A 20,281-nucleotide genomic window follows, 5' to 3' on the forward strand; every position below is an offset into this window, starting at 1 on the left:
GATTGCTTGTGTATTTTTTACCATAATTTTGTCTTCGTGTTAAACAGAATCAAGTTATATATGGTGATAGTACATCAAATAGGTGATTGACACTGAGGCATTTGCATTTGAACTTGCAACTGGCTATTATTATGAGGCTGTTGGAAAGGCTGTTACTTTTTTGTTTCTTTTTGTCGTGAAATATTCTACGTGAAGGTGCATAAACTTGAAATCGCCTGAGAGATGTAATCAATGTTCCTCATTATGTTTGTTCAGTGTTTTTAGTAATTTACAGTCAACTGTACAGAACTAACAAAGAGAATAAGTATGATCACTTCTTGAATAGTCAGGTACTATTGTCTCTCTCTATATATATGTATCTTTTTACACCCCCGGTATAGGGGTGTGTATAGGTTTCGCTCGATGTGTTTGTTTGGGTGTTTGTTTGTGTGTTTGTGTGTTTGTGTTCGCATATAGATCTCAAGAATGAACGGACCGATCGTCACCAAACTTGGTGAACAGGTTCTATACATTCCTGAGACGGTCCTTACAAAAATTGGGACCAGTCAAACACACGGTTAGGGAGTTATTGGTGGATTAAAATTATACAAGGACTTATACAGGGACATCTTCATGGTCAAAGGGAAATAACCATTCTCACTCAGTCACTGCCACCAACTGAGAAGGTTATTTCCCTTTGACGGGGGTGTTTTTCCTACCTCATAGGAATTTCTTGTTTTTGTATGTCCTTATAATGGCTCCACAATGAGCAAGAACATTGTTGGACTTGAAATGGGTGACTGGTGTTCAGAATGGAACTTGTATACCTCAGTTTTTGTTTTGAGTTATAAATTAGGAAGAAATAACATTCAAACTTGTAGTTTGAGATGGCAGAGCTCTCTAATCGTGGAATCATTTTTGTCTCCTATTCTTGCAAAGAAAAGGCACGCATTTTAAACACTTCACTACCGTATGTTTATGAAAAGTGTAGCATTATCATTTGATATGTTGTGAGCAGAATTATGCCTATTTTTGGTTACCCCATCAAAATGCCAAAATGTACTGTGTAAGTCCCCCGCGGGTTAGGGGGAAGAATTTACCCGATGCTCCCCAGAATGTCGTAAGAGGCGACTAACGGATTCTGTTTCTCCTTTTACCCTTGTTAAATGTTTCTTGTATAGAATATAGTCAATTTTTGTAAAGATTTTAGTCAAGCAGTATGTAAGAAATGTTAAGTCCTTTGTACTGGAAACTTGCATTCTCCCAGTAAGGTAATATATTGTACTACGTTGCAAGCCCCTGGAGCAAATTTTTGATTAGTGCTTTTGTGAACAAGAAACAATTGACAAGTGGCTCTATCCCATCTTCCCCCTTTCCCCGTCGTGATATAACCCTTCGTGGTTGAAAACGACGTTAAACACCAAATAAAGAAAGAAAGAAAGAAAGTACTGTGTAAGTAGAGAGTATCACTTTACAGAATAAGCTGCACTATGTCTCAGGTCTTACATTTATGTGCATTTGTTTTTTTTTACATGTATACTGATCTGCTTTCCTGTGGAGGCATGGTAAATGACATAACCATGCAGCAAAGTGTCAACCAATGTTATTTCATTTTTGAATTTTTAATTGTGGTGTAAACCAGCTTTGGGTGTAGATTTAAGTTGTAGGGTAACTTTTTCACTTTTAATTATTTGTCATTTTCATTGTTTAACATAAGGAGTTATAACTATGAATTGCTTCTGCAATACTACTCATTGTCATTGAATGTTTATGAGATTATACTCAGCCTGTGATAATTTTGACCCTGCCAAGTGACAGATGGATGCTGCTAAGCGCTTTTGACAGTTTTGAATCTAAAGTATGACCAGATTTTGTATGTGTACATTGGATAAATACATCTGAGCCTTTCTCAAAGCCAAAACAAGTGGGTTATCATGATTCATTTAGCCATCCATATTCAGAAGCTAAAATGAGAATTCTCTGGAATTGTCCTTGTGCTTTAATTGGCACTTAATCCGATGTAGCTTGTAGCTCCATAAGGTTGAAGGTAGCAGACAAGAGTTCTTTGTTAAAACCCTGTGACAGTATAGTTATGCTTAGCTTTGTTTTTTATTCACATTTAAACCCCCCGCGGGTTAGGGGAAAGAATTTACCCGACGCTCCCCAGCATGTCGTAAGAGGCAACTAACGGATTCTGTTTCTCCTTTTACCCTTGTTAAGTAATTCTTGTATAGAATATAGTCAATTTTTGTAAAGATTTTAGTCAAGCAGTATGTAAGAAATGTTAAGTCCTTTGTACTGGAAACTTGCATTCTCCCAGTAAGGTAATACATTGTACTACGTTGCAAGCCCCTGGAGCAAATTTTTGATTAGTGCTTTTGTGAACAAGAAACAATTGACAAGTGGCTCTATCCCATCTCCCCCCTTTCCCCGTCGCGATATAACCTTCGTGGTTGAAAACGACGTTAAACACCAAATAAAGAAAGAAAGAAAGATTCACATTTAAGCACACATGCATATTTCTTGTGAGAAGAAATGTAGGTGTACAAGTTGTAGTTTGTACATTTGCTGTGCTTTGAAGGCAAACTGTAGGTGTTCTGCATGTACGTGAAGTTTATGTCTTTGCTCTGCTTGTGAACTTGTGAGCATCTTAATCTTTGGAATCTTGAATGTTCCTGTTTGTTTTTCATTTTTTAAACCCTGTCAGAATGATCATGCCAGATAGATTCTGCAGGGAACAGGACTTGTTTATCGAGTCTCAATCCATCTCTAAAAAAAATCGGAGAGCAAACAGTCTATTCTACTCTGACATTTGTCTTGTACTTTGTTACTAAAAAGCAAAATGACCTGACTTGATGCTCTAGCTAGGACAATCATTAATATTTGTTAGAAAATGTTAAGCTAGAAAAACAAAGTGTTATTCGTTCCGAGATGTATTCACACTGAACAAGCAGAGTGCCTCCAGAATCGTTATCAAGTGAGGCAGTAATAGTTTATACTGACAAGATCCAAGTAATAAAGGGAAGTAACCGCTCCAATAATAGACAACTGTAAGATAAGTCATTTGTTCATTTCAATGCTTCTTATTCGCCAGGTGCTAGGACTAAGGAGGCTGGGTCTGCCTGACGCTCACTTGCTGTTATTGTTTAAATTTCCCTTTGTTTCTGGGATCTTTCAATATTTTCCCAGTTCTCATTAAAGTCATACAAAAGAGCTTGAGATTGGTGTGGGTTTGCACTGTTACTTCTTCCCTCAGTTTACTTGGACAGCATTCCGAAGGATTCATGAAATCTATCCAATGATTCCAACAGTGTCATGTTTAATTTGTTTGTCCCCTGGATGCAGCGTCTGATTTTGTTCAGAGGTATTATTATTCAATTATACAGCGCTGGTTGGTTGTTATTGCATTTCTTTTCAAACTTTTTTAATTGGAAAACAAACGTTATTATTGACCTAGTCTGGGGTTGAATGACAGCTGGAATGTTCATACTTTTGTTTTCTACATGTTTCATGTGAGACAAGTAATCGAGTTTCTGTAGATACATAGATGTTTTTTTACATTTTTACCATCTTTTCTTAATAAAGAATTGGTGAAGTCATGGTCTTCATATATACTTTTCAGCATTTTTTGCTAGAAATTAACAGTTTTTGCTGTACTTTACAGGACTTACTTTAAACTTTCCATTGCCCCCACCCCCTGAATGTGTGGTTGCATCTCATGCATACATTTTGTGTATTACTCACCACCTTGTACATAATACTTGCTTGAATCAGATGTTTGTTCTGTGGGCATTTTTTACAGTGTGTGTATTAAGCCTCACCAGGCTTGAGCTGCAGGCATAGCAATTGGCAGTCATTGGCAGTGATATTTGTTGTTCTCCCTCAGTCATACATGAAGATAATATTTGTACTAAATTCACAGTGCCTTTCAGATGTGCTTATCTCTAAGATCTCATAGAGCTAGGAGAGTTTCAAAGGAAGTTAAGAGACATTATAGTCTTCGCTCTTGGAATGTAGATTTTATGGTGATAAATCTGCTGTTTTTTCTTGAAAGGAAGAATATGTTGTTTTCTTATACTTTTTAACGATTGAAGAAGATACTATAATAGTTACATGTACTTGCACAATGCCCAATGTTCTGGAGTTTTATTAGCACTGGAACACTTGGACAGATCTTTCTTTTAGAACCTGTACAACATGAGTTAACCCTTTTTTTAAGCTGCCATTTTGCGTATGCTCCAGTAGTATACATGTATGTACCTGAAAGTATTTGAAATGTGAGCTGATCTAATCTAATTTCTGGTGAACTGTTATCTATACATGTGCTTTCAAGTATTGGGGGTCGCCTGCACATCTGAGGTCCTAGAGAACTGACTGACACCAGTCTCGGTCACAATTTTTGATGTGAAAACATTGTGTCTTCTATTTGAAATTATTGCATGATATTTTGTAGTTGTTCATGTTTGACAGTTTGAAATAAAAACCAGCAAAACTGAGGTATCATAAAGTTACTCCTGATCATTGCAACTGATCTGACCAATGTAAAAATTACTGACTTTATTTTTCTTCTGCGCGTCCATTTTTGCCAACAAAGTACGTAACATGTTACCGGTACAGTCTAACCCCTCTGTAACGAACATCACAAAATGTTCGTTATAGACAGGTGAACGGCTATGGAAAGGGTGTTTATGTACAAAAATGTTGACGGGTATCCTTTGGGGTGGTTGTAATGGGCAGGTGGTGATAACCGAGAGGTGGTCGCGAGGGCAGGTTCCACTGTATTCAATGACTGTCTCCACTGATGACCTTATATACAATGGAGTAGAAGACTACGTCTCATGCTTTCCTTCTTTGCTGCTACCAAAGGAAACGTGTGCAAGATTGTATGTTACACGTTTCCGAGTGTGACAAGAACAGAATCAAACTCGCAATCACCCCTCCAAAAGCCCAAAAATGCACACATGGCTTTCATTTCTCCCGCTGCTGTTTCTTCTCTTTACAAATTCTTCAACACTGAGAAAACAGCATCCCAGACGATAGTACTGTTTCCATACGCGAATTTAGCTGCCCTTCAAAAGTGGTTCGATCATGAGGCCTGTGAGTCTGAAATAGAAGGACAGAGTTGTGTTGTATACTGTCCTTCTATTTCAGACTCACAGGCCTCATGATAAAGAAACCGGACAAGATAAAGAAACTGGAAAGAACAAACTATTCGTGCATTTAGACACAGAAAGATGTCATAAAGAATGCGATGCTTAAAGTAATACAGACTGTGACGTCGTTCATACATACTGAGACGCCATTCAGAGTTGTTCGGTCACTTCCGTCGAAGAAGTAGATCTCTCTACAATCATGGCTTATGTGGTTAGCCCTGTCAAAACGTCAGTACCCAAAACGTGTTCGTTCTCTCCTCTGTTGAAGCTGTGAGACATAAATGCTATTCAGACTTTGTCGTGACAGAGTTTTCTTCCATACTTGATTAGTTGATGTCTTACTCAGCCTGACGGCTTCGTTAGACGATAAACGTAATCTCGTGTGGAAGAAAACTCTGTCACACGACCGTGTCTGAATAGCAGGTATTGGTTAACCTTTGCCGTGCTTCCTGGGTTCACGTGTACCCAGAGACACACTAAAATCATTGTAACTCTGGAACCATTAAAGGTATCGTTTTGAAATTTTAAGTATCTCTCACACACCTAATTTGCTCTCTGTCTGCAAATTTTTAGTGTGTACATGACAAAACATCAGAATTAATTGATTATGATAATTTACATAAACACTACCGATGGCGCGGGTTCACACATACCCATACTTTTAAAGAGTAGTAGTGATTGTAACTATCCCTCTGCCGACGGCGCGGGTTCTGCTACACCCATAATTACCAAAGCGGCGGAACAGTGTCTGTCTGCCTGTTTGTCTCCAAGAGACTGTCTGTCTCTCTGTTTGTCTGTCCGTATCTCTCTGTCTGTATGTCTGTTGTCAGTTGCTCTGTCTGTCTGTCTGTCTGTCTGTCTATCCGTCTATCTGACTGTCTGTCTCTGTCTCTCTCTCTCTGTCCCTCTCTCTGTCTGTGTCTCTCTCTCTCTGTCTCTCTCTCTTAGTCTCTCTCTCTGTCTCTCTCTCTTAGTCTCTCTCTCTGTCTCTCTTTCTTAGTCTCTCTCTCTCTCTTTCTTAGTCTCTCTCTCTCTCTCTTTCTTAGTCTCTCTCTCTCTTAGTCTCTCTCTCTCTCTTTCTTAGTCTCTCGCTCTCTCTCTTTCTTAGTCTCTCTCTCTCTTTCTTAGTCTCTCTCTCTCTCTTTCTTAGTCTCTCTCTCTCTTTCTTAGTCTCTCTCTCTCTCTCTTAGTCTCTCTCTCTCTCTTTCTAAGTCTCTCTCTCTCTCTTAGTCTCTCTCTCTTTCATAGTCTCTTTTTCTCTCTCTCTTTCTTAGTCTCTCTCTCTCTCTCTCTCTCTCTCTCTTTCTTAGTCTCTCTCTCTCTTTCTTAGTCTCTCTCTCTCTCTTTCTTAATCTCTCTCTCTCTTTTCCTTAGTCTCTCTCTCTCTTTCTTAGTCTCTCTCTCTCTAGCTCTTTTTTAGTCTCTCTCTCTTTCTTAGTCTCTCTCTCTCTTTCTTAGTCTCTCTCTCTCTCTCTCTTTCTTAGTCTCTCTCTCTCTTTCTTAGTCTCTCTCTCTCTCTTTCTTAGTCTCTCTCTCTCTCTCTTAGTCTCTCTCTCTCTCTCTTAGTCTCTCTCTCTTTCTTAGTCTCTCTCTCTCTTTCTTAGTCTCTCTCTCTCTCTTTCTTAGTCTCTCTCTCTTTCTTAGTCTCTCTCTCTCTTTCTTAGTCTCTCTCTCTCTCTCTTAGTCTCTCTCTCTTTCTTAGTCTCTCTCTCTCTCTCTCTCTTTCTTAGTCTCTCTTTCTCTCTCTTAGTCTCTCTCTTTCTTAGTCTCTCTCTCTCTTTTTTAGTCTCTCTCTTTCTTAGTCTCTCTCTCTCTCTTTCTTAGTCTCTCTCTCTCTCTTAGTCTCTCTCTCTCTCTTAGTCTCTCTCTTTCTTAGTCTCTCTCTCTCTCTCTCTCTCTCTCTTTCTTAGTCTCTCAGTCTGTCTCAGTCTCTCCCTCCCCCTCTCCCTCCCCCTCTCCCTCCCCTGCAAGAGGTCGGTGAAGGGAGAAACTCGATGCAACCACTGAAGTAGCGCTGTGGGTTTCCCTGAACCCACCCCGTCGTTAGAGAAATAAACGGTAAAAACCCTCTTTCAAATGTATGGGTTCAGACAAACCCGCATCGTCGTTAGAGGAATAAACGGTAAAAACACTCTTTCAAATGTATGGGTTCAGACAAACCCGCATCGTCGGGAGTGTGTAGTCAAAAGCGGCATCCGGCAAAGGTTAAACTGTATTTTCATCCAAAACATCAACCGATAGAGTGGAAGTCAACACAAAATGTTATTTCTGGCTTTGTAATGAATCAAATTGACTCTTACCTAGTTTTCAAGAGAATTACTTCATCCAATGTTTTAACTGCAGTGGTTTAATCACTGCACCTGAAAAGATTATGTCACTCTTTGAGTTTATATACATGTAACAAGTTGCCGAAGAAAGCTTGCACTTTGAAAAAAATTCTACCTTTTGCCTTGACTTTGTGTCTGGTGGCCAAACATTTTGTGTGATAGCACTAAACAGCTAACACAAGACTGTGTGTTGTTTCACACACTTTATGTGCTGTGCAGTAAACAATTGTAAACTGACATATTTGTCTTTTCTTGGTTTCACAGATGGGAGGATACAGGAGTGAGAGGAGACAGGGGTAGAGATGGTGAAGGGAGAGGTTGAGAGGGAAGTGAGTGTGTGTGTGTGAACTGGCGTTTGCTACTGCTAGTTCTTTATAAAAAAAAATATGCTGTGCAGGCTGACTAAGGATAAAAAGTAAAAATCGAGAAGTGAAAAGTTCTTGATTAGGACCACACGCTCGCAGTCACACGCCCAACAAAACTCCCAAGAAACTTCATATACATGTATTTAAAAGACAAGACATTCCTGATCATGTTCATCACTTTTTTAGAATATTTAAATAAACCATCACCTCAATTGGGCCATTAGTAATTAAATAGCTGTTTTATTCCTTTTTTTAACATCAAGAGTATGTGAACTATTCACATATTACTATTTAAACAAAGAGTGAGAGTGTCTGTGCTTGTGCATGATTTTAACAACATCTGTACTTCAAGCCATGTGATGATGTGACCTGTGACCATAAACAACAATTAAATCGTTTCAAAAGGGGTCGGAAAAAAGAGTAGATTAGCAGTGAGCTCAAGATCTGCGTAAGTAATTGGTTTCTTAACATTATTTGATTTCAAATAAGCATATCTGAAAGAACTGCATGTTATTCATATCGGGCTTATCTGTATTTTATATAATAAGACTGTGTGCAGCATCCATTCTTTTACAAATCTTTTATTTTTATTTTTTGCGAGAAAGCAATCTTGTCTTCACAAAAAGTCACAGTCTACACACTTCGCACACGATGTAAACAAAAACTAACAAATCCTATCCTTGTGCATTATATTCAGGTACATTAAAGTCTGTTTCTTTCTCATTAAGAGCCATCTGAAGCGTAAAAACCAGTGGAACCCCACTTTAAGAGCCCCCAATTTAAGACTTCCTCCTTTTTAAGACCTTGCGTTTTCAGATTTCCTGTTCATGATCTCTCCCCTTTTTAAGACCTGAATTTCTCATGATGTTGGAAGTCTTAAAATGGGGGTTCCACTATACTGCATGGTTGCACACCACATCTTCCCAAGCCACGGCCCAAACGAGAAGAATAAATAACTAAAAAGAAACCCCATACTAGTCAACATCCTCATTGAAAGCCAAACTGTTGTACTGCATAACTCAAGAAAGGAGTCTGGACATCCAGACACTGAGCACATTTCTTACATTTTCTCAAGTTGTAGAAGTGAAGATCAAAATCTTGCAGTACAGAACATGAAAAGTTTGCAGTCCGGGAAGATGTTTTTAATGTTATGCAATACATGCATTTGTAAAAGCTCAACTGCATCAAAGTGCACTAGTATTAATTCATGATACCTTCGCAAAAATGGTGTATAATTTTAGTTACCATTAATAGAAATATGTAAGGCAAATAAAATACATCTGTATGTATCATCTCTAATCATAGCCCAGGTGAGTTTACTCATAATTCTACTCACATCTATGTGGTAAATACAATAATTATCACACAATGCCTATCACATAACTCTTCAACAAGATGGCGATGCACCTCTTCTTAGCACCTTTTCTCCACACAAAAAGTGACACATACGCAAGAAAACTGAAAAAACGACTGCAAAAGGAAAAATAGTGAGCAAACTCAAAAATGACAGAAAGTGAAGCAAGCAGATCCAAATTGTTAAGGAAGAAATTTCGAACAACTAAACAACAACATTGACAAAAATGCAGCAAGAAGCATTTGTAAAACTAGGTGTCAGATGACAATCAGTCGCTTTTTGTTAACGATTTTCTTGTGGGATCCTGGTAGCAGATCAGTGATACAGAGCCTTCAGGCCTCTTGGCAACGTATCTGCAAAAAAACATGCAGACACTGCCATAAAAGTTCACTGAAAGCGCTCATACGTTCATCAGTTTCATTCATCTCTGTCTCAAACTCATGCTAGATACGTACACTCGGTGAAAGATACAACAAAAAAGAAAAAAGCTGATGTTCAAAAACTTCTTTCACCCCCCACAACACTCGTGCTAGATACTTTTAGGGGAAAACACTGAAACATAAAAGCTGATGCTGAACTACTTCACCCCTGTCTCATGCTCATACTTCTTTCTCACTTCCTGATAAGTACAGCTGGGGCATATAAGCTTCCTCCTTTGCAAATCTGCAATTTCGACTTACCTATGATCCTTTGTATGAATGAAGAGTTCAATCAACACAAGGCTGAATACCTAACCCATGATCTTATTCTCTTTTCTCAGACATAAAGTCGTTACACACCGAGGATAGGACAATGTACTTACTGCTGTCCTGCTCGCACCAACAGCGTGTCATTTTCTTCCAAGGTGTATTCTTTTCCTTCCACAGTTACGGTTGATGTTCCCTCCTGCAACCAGTATAACAATACACAATTGTGTTCATTCCACAAAGAGAGAAAACTGAGTTCATCACCACTTAATATTTCGTAACGGCATTCAAGTTTCTATCAAAAACATGTCCACTTCACCATTTATTCTCTTGTACACTTAGCTTTCGTGCCCACCAGTAATCACACGGACGGACAAACGAACACTGCTCATTACTATGACTCACTGAATACACAGGTGACCCAAAACCAAAAAGTGTAACCAGGGGAAGGCTTTACTGTACCGGTACACGGCTATTTGCATACAGCCCACTATTTGTTTTATGGCACCAGGCTTGGGGTAGAACAGAATCAATGGAACAAACTGCATGATCTTCTTCTTCTTCTTCGGCGTTCCAGGATTTTTGGCCTCAGGTCAGACTTCAAGTTTTGTAGCTTGAATAAAGCTAGTGGTCAGGATCAGGGAGTCTTTGGTGCCCCAGAGTTGCTCCTGCAGTGTGGCACCTTGTGGCCAGTGATCTGTTCTGGCTGCCTGGTGGAGCGGGCAGGTCTGCAGGATGTGCTCCGGGGTCTGTGGGCCTGTTTCGCACGGGCAGTTCGGTGTGTGCGACAGACCAAGGCGGTGCATGTGGGCACGCAGTCGACAGTGTCCAGTCCGTAGGCGGAAGAGGATGGTCTGCTGATGGCGCTGTAAGTTGGGCATCTGATCATCAGATGGCAGGCTGTGTTGGGCATTCCAGGTGGTTTGGTAGTGTCTTTTCACCAGGGTTTTGGCTTCACTGTAAGAGACTGTTGGTCTTGTCTGCTCCAGATGGCTGCCAGTCTTGGCCAGTCTGTCCGCTTCCTCGTTCCCTGAGAGGCCACAGTGAGCAGGGATCCACTGGACAGCGACGTTTGTGCTCTGGGAGAGAGTACAAAGAAGACGCTGGGTGTCTCGTTCCAGCTGCTCTTTGGGCGACTGCAGGCTTTGGACGGCGGATCTGCAGTCGGTCAGGAAGACGGCGTGAGAGGGTGGGTGTTCGCTGACCAGGCTAACTGCTTCTCTGAGAGCGGTGAGTTCTGCCCGGTAGTTGGATGACAGCTCTCCGGCAGGCAGGGATCTTGAAAGGGTGTGTCCGTCTGGGTAGCGTACCAGGATCCCGCTTCCTCCGTTTTTGATGGCACCATCTGAGGACCCGTCAGTGTAGATGTGAGTCCATACTGAGGCGTTGTAGTCCTGGTGCATCATCTCCAGCGTGAGGTTCTTGAGGACTGCGTCCTGCTGCTCTCTCTTGCTGGTCACTCCTGGCATGTCAGTGACAAAGAGCACCTTGCTGAGCTGGCTGTTCCACTCTTCAGCGTCTTGGAGGGGCTCTTGTTCTTCAGGGGTGCGTGGTAGGAAGCTGGTTTGGGTTCTCTCTAGCTGCTTGGCCAGATGGTTGAAACTGCTTCTTTTCAGCCTGTTCTTCGTCAGCTGTTGGGTGTGCTGGTGTGCTGGGTGAGAGGGGAGTCGTTGCAGCTTCTCGTACTGCACGATGACCTTCTCTTCTCGTCGGTGGTCCAGGGAAGGGAGTCTGGTGGTGGCTTCAAGGGCGTGTATGGGCGTAGTTTTCAGTCCCCCTGTGATGATGCGCATGCTTGCGTTCTGCACTTTGTTGAGCCGGCTGGTGTTGCTCTTCGCAGCTGTGGCCCAGGCTGCAGCTCCATACTCCATCACAGGGCGGACGTGTCCCGTATACACCTGTCTGAGGATGTTGCTGCTGGCTCCCCACTTTGTGCCAGCCAGTTTCTTCATGATGGAGAGTCTTCTCGTAGCCCTCTTCTCCGCCTCTTTGATGTGTGGGTTCCAGGTGAGCTTCTTGTCTAGCTTGATACCTAGGTAGGTAGGGGTGTCTTCCTGTGGTATTGCCTGGTTGTTGATGGTCAGTTGGAGGGTCTCTTTGGAATTGGAGAGGGAGAAGCAGGTGGCTACGGTCTTGAAGCTGTTCACGGTGACACACCAGTCTGTCGCCCACTTAGAGGTGATGTTGAGGGCCTCCTGCATCCGGACTTTGGCGGTTGCGGTGGACTCGGCAGCGCTCCACATCGCAAGGTCATCGGCGTGTAGGGCTTTGGAGATGTGTCTGGACAGGCTGTTGGTGATGTCGTTGATGAAGACGACGAAGAGGGTGGGGGATATTACTCCTCCCTGGGGGACTCCTTCCCTGATCTTCACAGCGTAGCTCAGGTTGCCGTCAAGCTTGACTCTCGCAGTTCTGTGGCACAGGAAGCTCTTGATCCAGTTGAACATTCGTCCAGCGATTCCTGCCGTCAATAGCTTCAGGAGGAGGCCTTCCTTCCACACCTTGTCGAAGGCCTTGGAGAGGTCAATGAAGGTGGCAATGACTTTCTTCTTCTCCTGGAAGGCATTCTCTATTGATTGGGTGAGGTAGATCAGCTGGTCTTCAGTACTCCTGTTCTTCCTGAAGGCAGACTGTTCTTTGGTGATCAGGTTGTTGGTTTCCAGGTGCCACATCAGCCTCTTGTTGATCATGCGCTCAAGGGTCTTGCCGAGGCAGCTGAGTAGACTGATTGGTCTGTAGCTTGTCTTTTGCTTGCGGTTCTTGTCCTTCTTCAGGATGGGTATGATGATGGCCTCTTTCCATGCTGAGGGGAAGACGCCGGATCTCCACGACTGGTTCAAGAGCTCAAGGAGCTTAGTTCTGGCAGCAGGCCCGAGGTGCTTGATCATCTCGTTGCAGACTCCATCCTTTCCGGGCGCTTTCTTGCACTTGAGTCTTTTGATCGCATCGACGAGCTCTGCCATGGTAAGATCTGAGGTCATTGGTGGGGCTGCGTTTCTCTGCTGTCGGAGTCTGGTTTCAAGTTGTTCTGCAACTTCCTTCTTTCTTTGGGGTGGGACTTTGATGGTGCTCTCGGTCTCAAAGACGTCGGCAAGGAGATTTGCTGCTCTTTTTCCAGTGTGGAAGGTTCCACTGTCTTCTAGTACTGTAGGTCCCCGCGTGGCCATGCTGTCTTCGTTTAGAATTTTGGTGAGACGCCAGAGTTTCCCTGTGTCTGAATCGAGGCCAATGGTGGAGGTGATTTCCTGCCAGCTTTGTTGCAGTTCTTGTGTCTTGGTCTTGTTGAAATCCTCCTTCAGTTGGTTGTGCATGGTCGTTGTTTCAGCGGATGGGGACTGCTCCATGCTTTCTCTGGCTTCTGAAAGTCGCTGGTGCAGGCAGGCCAGCCTTTGACTCCAGTAAGGTTTGTAGTCCTTCCTGAAGCCACGGGGGATGGACTTCCTGGCAGCCGCTAGGATGGTCTGTGTCAGCTCTTTTACGTTGTGGTTGATGTCCTCCGTGAAGGTGATGTTGCGAAGGCTTTCTGCGTGGAGCTGGTACTTGGTCCATTTGGCTTTCTTGAAGTTCCAGCTGGCTTTCTTTCTGTGGTACTCCAGGATGGTCTGCATGTCAGCAATGGAGAGGGTGATGGGTAAGTGGTCACTTCCTCCCAGTTGGTCGTTGACAGTTCTGGTGGTCCTTTTTTCTACCTCTTCTGTGGCTATGGCAAGGTCAGGGGTTGAGCTTTTCTTCCAAGCTCTGGAGTAGTAGGATGGCTTGTCATCTGGCTGGTTGATAAGGATGAGCTGGTTGTCGGTCATCCAGTCCTGTATGTCTTCTCCTCTTGCGTCAGTACTGTCGTAGCCCCATGCTGGGGAGTGGCCGTTGAAGTCGCCAACGATGAGATGTTTCTCGTTTGGGAGCTGGATGGTGTGGAGGTCCAGCTTGGTGGTAGGTGGGCTATAGACGTTGGTGATGGAGAGTTCTTCTCCCTGCAGGAAGGTCTTGATGGTGATGTACTCAAGGTCGCCGTCTGCCGTCTGTGCCGTCATAGCTGCCGGGATGTTGTGTCGGACTAGGGTGAGGACTCCACCCTTGTGTCCGGTCGGCCGGTCCCGTCGGAAGGTGTCATAACCTCTGACGAAGAATCTGCGGTCTTCTTTCAGGTGGGTCTCCTGGATGCAGATAATGTCGATGTTGTTGTCTCTCAGAAAAGCCTGTAGCTCTGGTTTCTTTCTCTGGACGCCTTCTGCATTCCACTGCACAACCCTGATGGCTGTCGCTGGATGTTGAGTTCGACCAGTCGCTCTACTCTGTCTTCCCCTGGTTCCCGAGTCAACAGAGCCGCCAGTCGCTGAGGTGGACCCCCTTGAGGCTGAGGGTCCGGCACCGTTCCCGCCTGGCAAAGGTCCACGGGAACGACACCATATCGAAATATCTGTCTGAATCTGAGGCATAATCCATAGTGGTGGCGTGCGAGCTCGTCTCCCAAGAACTTAGTTTAGGTTCCCACACTGTGTCCGGAAACACAGTCAGCATCGCTCCGACTTCGTTGGGGGGTGGTTTGAATTCGGAGTGTCCTTCTCCTAGACTGGTTGCCTGCCATGGCTGATGAGTCCGGTCTGCCCATGGTTTGAATTCAGAGTGTCCCTCTCCTAGACCGGTTGCCTGCCATGGCTGATGAGTCCGGTCTGCCCATGGTTTTATTTACATGAGTATCCTTCTCATGCCCCTTATGACTCGAGGAGAGTTTGCTGATATTAGTCTGACCTCTCTCCGTTGACCTGTCCAGCATGCGAGACGCTACCAGAAGTTTTGACACTCCCGCTGGCATAGCTCTCGGGGTCATAGAAGTACTCAAGCTCCCACACCTCGTCAAGGAATCAGCCGTGTGTGGAGACTGCATGATCAAATCATCTTACCAATTGCCAGATGAAGGTCTCTGCAACATCGCATTTGTCCTTATTCTTTCCTTTTCCATAGACAGTCGCCTGTTATAAAGAGTCATTATTCAAAACATTAGTCACACAATTTATCGCCAAAACCTGAAAATTATAGTCTATAATCAACACACACAAAAATGTTCAAGAAAGCACAAGAATAACAAACATTGGTAAATAGTAACATACTCTGCATTAAATAAGGTGAAAGTCAGAAGAACCTTCAATCATTCACAAATATTATGCATGAGGACTGATCCTCTTATGTTGTTTTAGACTTCAACTAGACGGGCGCAGTGGCCAAGTGGATAAGACATCGGCCTCCTAATCGGAAGGTTGCGAGTTCAAATCCCGGCCGCGGCCGCCTTGTGGGTTAAGAGTGCACATTTTTCCGATCTCCCAGGTACCTACTAGTGCCTTATCCCCTTTCATGTGTACACGCAAGCACAAGACCAAGTACGCCCAGAAAAGATCCTGTAATCCATGTCAGAGTTCGGTGAGTTACACTTATAGAACGTATGGCTGCCTGAATGGCCGGGTAAAAATGGTCATGCACGTAAAAACCCACTCGTGCGAAAACATGAGAACGTGGGAGTTTCAGCCCATGAACGAAGAAGAAGAAGTAGACTTCAACTCAATATGCCATTCACTTTGATCATTTTCAGTTCTCTTTCACACACAAAAAGTGAGACCAGACTGTGTGCAAGATCAGGTGGCCACCTCTCACAGAAGAAGACAGCAAGGGAAAGGAGATTTCTGACATCTTGCTCCCCTATGACCCAAAATAGATACAGCACTACCTGTCACATCTTACAAGCCTTAACCAGCTGCAAATCAGTCATTTTCATGTGTTCAAATCTAAATCAAGAATCATGTAGACAAAATTATATTCAACAACCTTAGTATGTCGCTTCCAAAGAATGCTTGTAAATCCCAAATAGCAGTCAGCTCCCCCCCTATTTTGGCTGAGACTGCTAATTTGAGATGTCCTCCAAACCTTGAAGAATCTGGAATGATTCAGTTTAAAGTTTCAGATGTCTTCCAAGCAAAAAGCTAACAAACCTGAAACTGGTATTGATCCCCAAAGACAGGGATAGATCCTTCCTTGTCCAGCTGTGAACGATTTTCTTTGACCCATCGTCTCAGGTCAAACGGGTCCTCCAGGGCGATTGTTGAGTTCAGTTTGATGGGAGGATTCTTTGGTATGGTTCCTGCGAAAAGGCTGAATTTTAAAGTTGTTGTCTTGTGTATCTACTATGACCTTTGTTTTCTTTTTCTGTAAGCTCCTTTTTATATTCCCAAGCAAATGTATACCATTTTCATATTCCACGCACACTTCACCCATACACTGTTTCTTTGTGAGCAGTTATACATCGCTTTAATGTAAGATTATTGTGAAACTTCACTGGATGTTTAACAAGCATGTTTGAAAAATGCTTTCACTCCAGATGATGACGGTGCTTTCGTTCTAGTTACCTAAAGCTTCCAAAATTTGAATAAAACAAGAAGAGCAAACGCTCGATCGAGTCACTTTCGCAGTTCTGAATATTATATGAGGCATCAGATGGACAGGAAGATATTGCTATTCACAACACAATGAGTCACGTTCACATAAAATTTGAGCCCGGTCACTTTTATAGTTTCCGAGAAAAGCCCAACGTTAAGTTGTGTGTTGCCGAACAGAAAAGGCTAGTTATCTCCCTTGTTTTTCTGATAACGTTCGTAAAAGGCTACAGATGTAAATACTTTGATGTAAAGAATAATCCTACAAAGTTTCAATCACATCCGATGAACTTTGTCAAAGATATAAAATGTCTAATTTTTCCTTTGACGCTGACCTGTGACCTTGAAAAAGGTCAAAGGTCAACGAAACGATCGTTAAAGTGTAGAGGTCATTGGAGGTCACGACTAAACAAAATATGAGCCCGATCGCTTTGATAGTTTCCGAGAAAAGATATAAAATGTCTAATTTTTCCTTTGATGCTGACCTGTGACCTTGAAAAAGGTCAAAGGTCAACGAAACCATCGTTAAAGTGTAGAGGTCATTGGAGGTCACGACTAAACAAAATATGAGCCCGATCGCTTTGATAGTTTCCGAGAAAAGTCCAACGTTAAGGTGGTGTCTACGGACGGCCGGCCGGACAGACTAACACTGACCGATTACATAGAGTCACTTTTTCTCAAGTGACTCAAAAAACCAAGATAGTGTACATAATACCTGGTTTGGGCTTTCCTGTCTTGTATTGCTCAGAGCCAAAGAACCTGGAACACAAAATCACTTACAACAGATTATTTCACAAATAAGAATATCCAGACTGGACTTTTCATTTTATGGACCAAGTGTGTCTTAAAACGTAAAATACTTATGAAAGTTTATCATGCAGCCATTGCTTCTGTCCCCACTTTAATTTATCTTTTTCCTGGGCAAACAAAATCTAAAATTATTCACTTAACAACTCTCTCCAAACTTCCCACATTGCCCACTGACCTGACCAACATAGTGTAATAAAAATTACTTAACAAAGACGTGCTTTTTCTGGTAAGAAATTGCAGCGTTTGTACAAGTTTATCAATCCCACAGTGTTTCAGAAATCCAGTGTTTAGTTAAATTGGAAATTTCCAATATTTTACAGAAATCGTCTTACCAATTTTGATTTCTTTTGACAGTCTGACAGTTTTCGCTTTTCAAAACAGACTTGTCATTATGTTATTTCTACTTAGTTTGACTGGTTGTCATGATCAGTTTTTGCAAGATCTATTATCCCTGTTTGTTTTAGGTCTAACCATTTGCAAAAAGCCCAGAGCAATCAGTGGAAGTCCTTACCTTTTAATAATAGGGGCTAGCTGAACGCTGAGGTCTTCACAATGAAACCACTCCTCATACAGGGACTCCGTTGTTAGCTTGCCATCCTTCTCCACGAAGTACCTGCAACACACAGGCACATTTTCTAAAGGGAAGAAAAAAACTAACTGGAATTCTGTATGCAACACATACTAACGGATACAAATGACACACTCACACACACCCACAAGAGTTTAAAAAAAAAAAAAAAAAGAAGGGCAATCAGCCAGACCACCAAGTCCTTATGGTGTAACTCCCTCATTACGACCAACAAAAATCTGAGAATACCGGGTCTTAAAAAACAAGAAGGGCAAAGCCCATACGACTCACATGCTTGACCTTTACATGACCTTGACCTTCAGCTAAACCTAGCAATGACATCATACACTAAGAACTGCTTTACACATTTTTCCTACCAAAATACATGTGACCTTGACCCAAGGTCAAGGTAATCCAAGGTCATGCAACACAAAGCTGTTAATTCAAGACATAGGAAGTACAATGGTGCTTATTGGCTCTTTCTACCATGAGATATGGTCACTTTTAGTGGTTCACTACCTTATTTTGGTCACATTTCATAAGGGTCAAAGTGACCTTGATCATATGTGACCAAATGTGTCTCATGATGAAAGCATAACATGTGCCCCACATAATTTTTAAGTTTGAAACAGTTATCTTCCATAGTTCAGGGTCAAGGTCACTTCAAAATATGTATACAATCCAACTTTGAAGAGCTCCTGTGACCTTGACCTTGAAGCAAGGTAAACCAAACTGGTATCAAAAGATGGGGCTTACTTTGCCCTATATATCATATATAGGTGAGGTATTAAATCTCAAAAACTTCAGAGAAAATGGGAAAAATGTGAAAAATAGCTGTTTTTTAGACAACATTTATGGCCCCTGCGACCTTGACCTTGAAGCAAGGTCAAGATGCTATGTATGTTTTTTGGGGCCTTGTCATCATACACCATCTTGCCAAATTTGGTACTGATAGACTGAATAGTGTCCAAGAAATATCCAACGTTAAAGTTTTCCGGACGGACGGACGACTCGGGTGAGTACATAGACTCACTTTTGCTTCGCATGTGAGTCAAAAAGGGGGGGGGGGGGGGGGGGGGCGGAGTCGTAGAATGGAAACGAACATACACACTCAAAACACACAACAAAAAAACAAACCTCAGCCCATCTTTTTCAGTCTCATCTCTCTCACGTTCGATGACAAGGCCAACTGTGTCTGCCTTGCGTTGTGGTGAATGGGGAATACGAGCCGGCAGCAAAAATATCTGTAAACAGTTTAAGCTTCATAATTTACATGTAAACAAATGGTTTTGGCATGTCAGAGGCCTACATGTGGAACAGCCAGTTGGCATTATACTTCTTGCTACATGTAGTCAGTGACTTTTACTGTCAGTCTAGGCAGCCACAACCTTGAAAACAGATACGGTGGTACACCTCTTTTTAGACCCCAAAAGTCTGAGAAAATTAGGTTTTAAAAGATCTTAACTTTCAGACATATATTTATGATCTTTCTAAAAGCTCAAAAACTCTGTTGAAATCGGTATGCTTTTGCTCACTCTTGTCATGGTATCATGCATGGCTCGCCGAGACAATACGTTTTGTTCTATTCACGTGTCATGTGTTTCCGCCCAGCACTCTCTGGGAGCTAGCACATGGTGGCTTGAACACATTTTTGATTCCTGAGCTGAAATTAAAGTTCTAAACTTTAGCCAACCCGTTTGTTTATGAGTGTATGGAAAGCATGACATGGTGGCAGCGACGGGATTAATCTTTGAGTGATTAGCGTGCGACATATCACAGAAAGACCAAGATGCCTGGATTCAAACCACCAGAAAATGTTGACTTTCGACAGCCAGCCGGGTGGCAAGCGTGGAGGGAGAGATTTGCTAGATTTCGTCTCGCGTCAAAACTCAACAAGGAGGACGGAGATGTACAGGTTAGCAGCCTTATTTATGCTATGGGTGCGCAAGCAGAGAGTATTTTCAAACAGTTCGCTCTGACAGCAGACGAACAGAAGAACTTTGATATTGTGGCACAACGGTTTAACACCCACTTCACCCCCAAACGAAATCTCATTCACGAAAGAGCGCTGTTCTACCAGAGAAGTCAACAACAAGGTGAAACTATCGAAGAATATGTTCGTGACCTATTTAAGCTAGCAGAGTTCACCAAGTTCCCTGACAGGGATAACACCATACGAGACAGAGTTGTCTTAGCTGTTACAGATCAGAACTTGTCTCAAAAGCTTCAGCTCGAACCAGATCTAGATTTGGACAAGGCAGTGACGATGGCTCGCCAGCACGAGCAAGTAAAGGCACAGATGGCAGCGCAGTGTGGCGGTAGCAGCAACGTGGACGAAGTCAATATATCCAGTGTTGGCGGCAGCAGTTTCCAGAAAGGAAGATGCCGTAACGATGGTCACCGAGGCGGCACTCAAGGTTTCTCCGGTCATCGCGGCGGCAGCTCAAGTCATCGCAGTGGCAGACAGTCAGGCCAACGTTCGTGCTACAAGTGTGGTAACAGTCCACACGAAAAAGGTACAGTCTGTCCAGCAATGGGGAAAACATGTCGAGCCTGTGGGAAATCTAACCATTTTCAGTCTGTGTGACGGTCCAAGCAAACACTGGACAATCTCACT

General features: G+C 42.8%; 1 protein-coding gene across 1 annotated transcript in view; it reads right to left on the reverse strand.

The window, feature by feature from the left end:
• Window positions 1-7,948: 7,948 nt before the first annotated feature.
• LOC138953926 (3-hydroxyanthranilate 3,4-dioxygenase-like) overlaps window positions 7,949-20,281 on the reverse strand; it is a 28,757-nt gene continuing 16,424 nt past the window's right edge. Inside the window, exons 4-10 of the mRNA XM_070325918.1 lie at window positions 18,802-18,908; window positions 17,608-17,709; window positions 17,002-17,045; window positions 15,846-15,994; window positions 14,766-14,834; window positions 9,981-10,063; window positions 7,949-9,531 (exon numbers count right to left, since the gene is read on the reverse strand). Of these exons, the coding sequence (XP_070182019.1) occupies window positions 9,447-9,531; window positions 9,981-10,063; window positions 14,766-14,834; window positions 15,846-15,994; window positions 17,002-17,045; window positions 17,608-17,709; window positions 18,802-18,908 (639 nt within the window). The 3' untranslated portion in view covers window positions 7,949-9,446. The remainder of the gene's footprint in view (window positions 9,532-9,980; window positions 10,064-14,765; window positions 14,835-15,845; window positions 15,995-17,001; window positions 17,046-17,607; window positions 17,710-18,801; window positions 18,909-20,281) is intronic.

The sequence above is a fragment of the Littorina saxatilis genome, linkage group LG17 (genome assembly GCF_037325665.1).
Source record: "Littorina saxatilis isolate snail1 linkage group LG17, US_GU_Lsax_2.0, whole genome shotgun sequence".
Classification (NCBI taxonomy): domain Eukaryota; kingdom Metazoa; phylum Mollusca; class Gastropoda; order Littorinimorpha; family Littorinidae; genus Littorina; species Littorina saxatilis.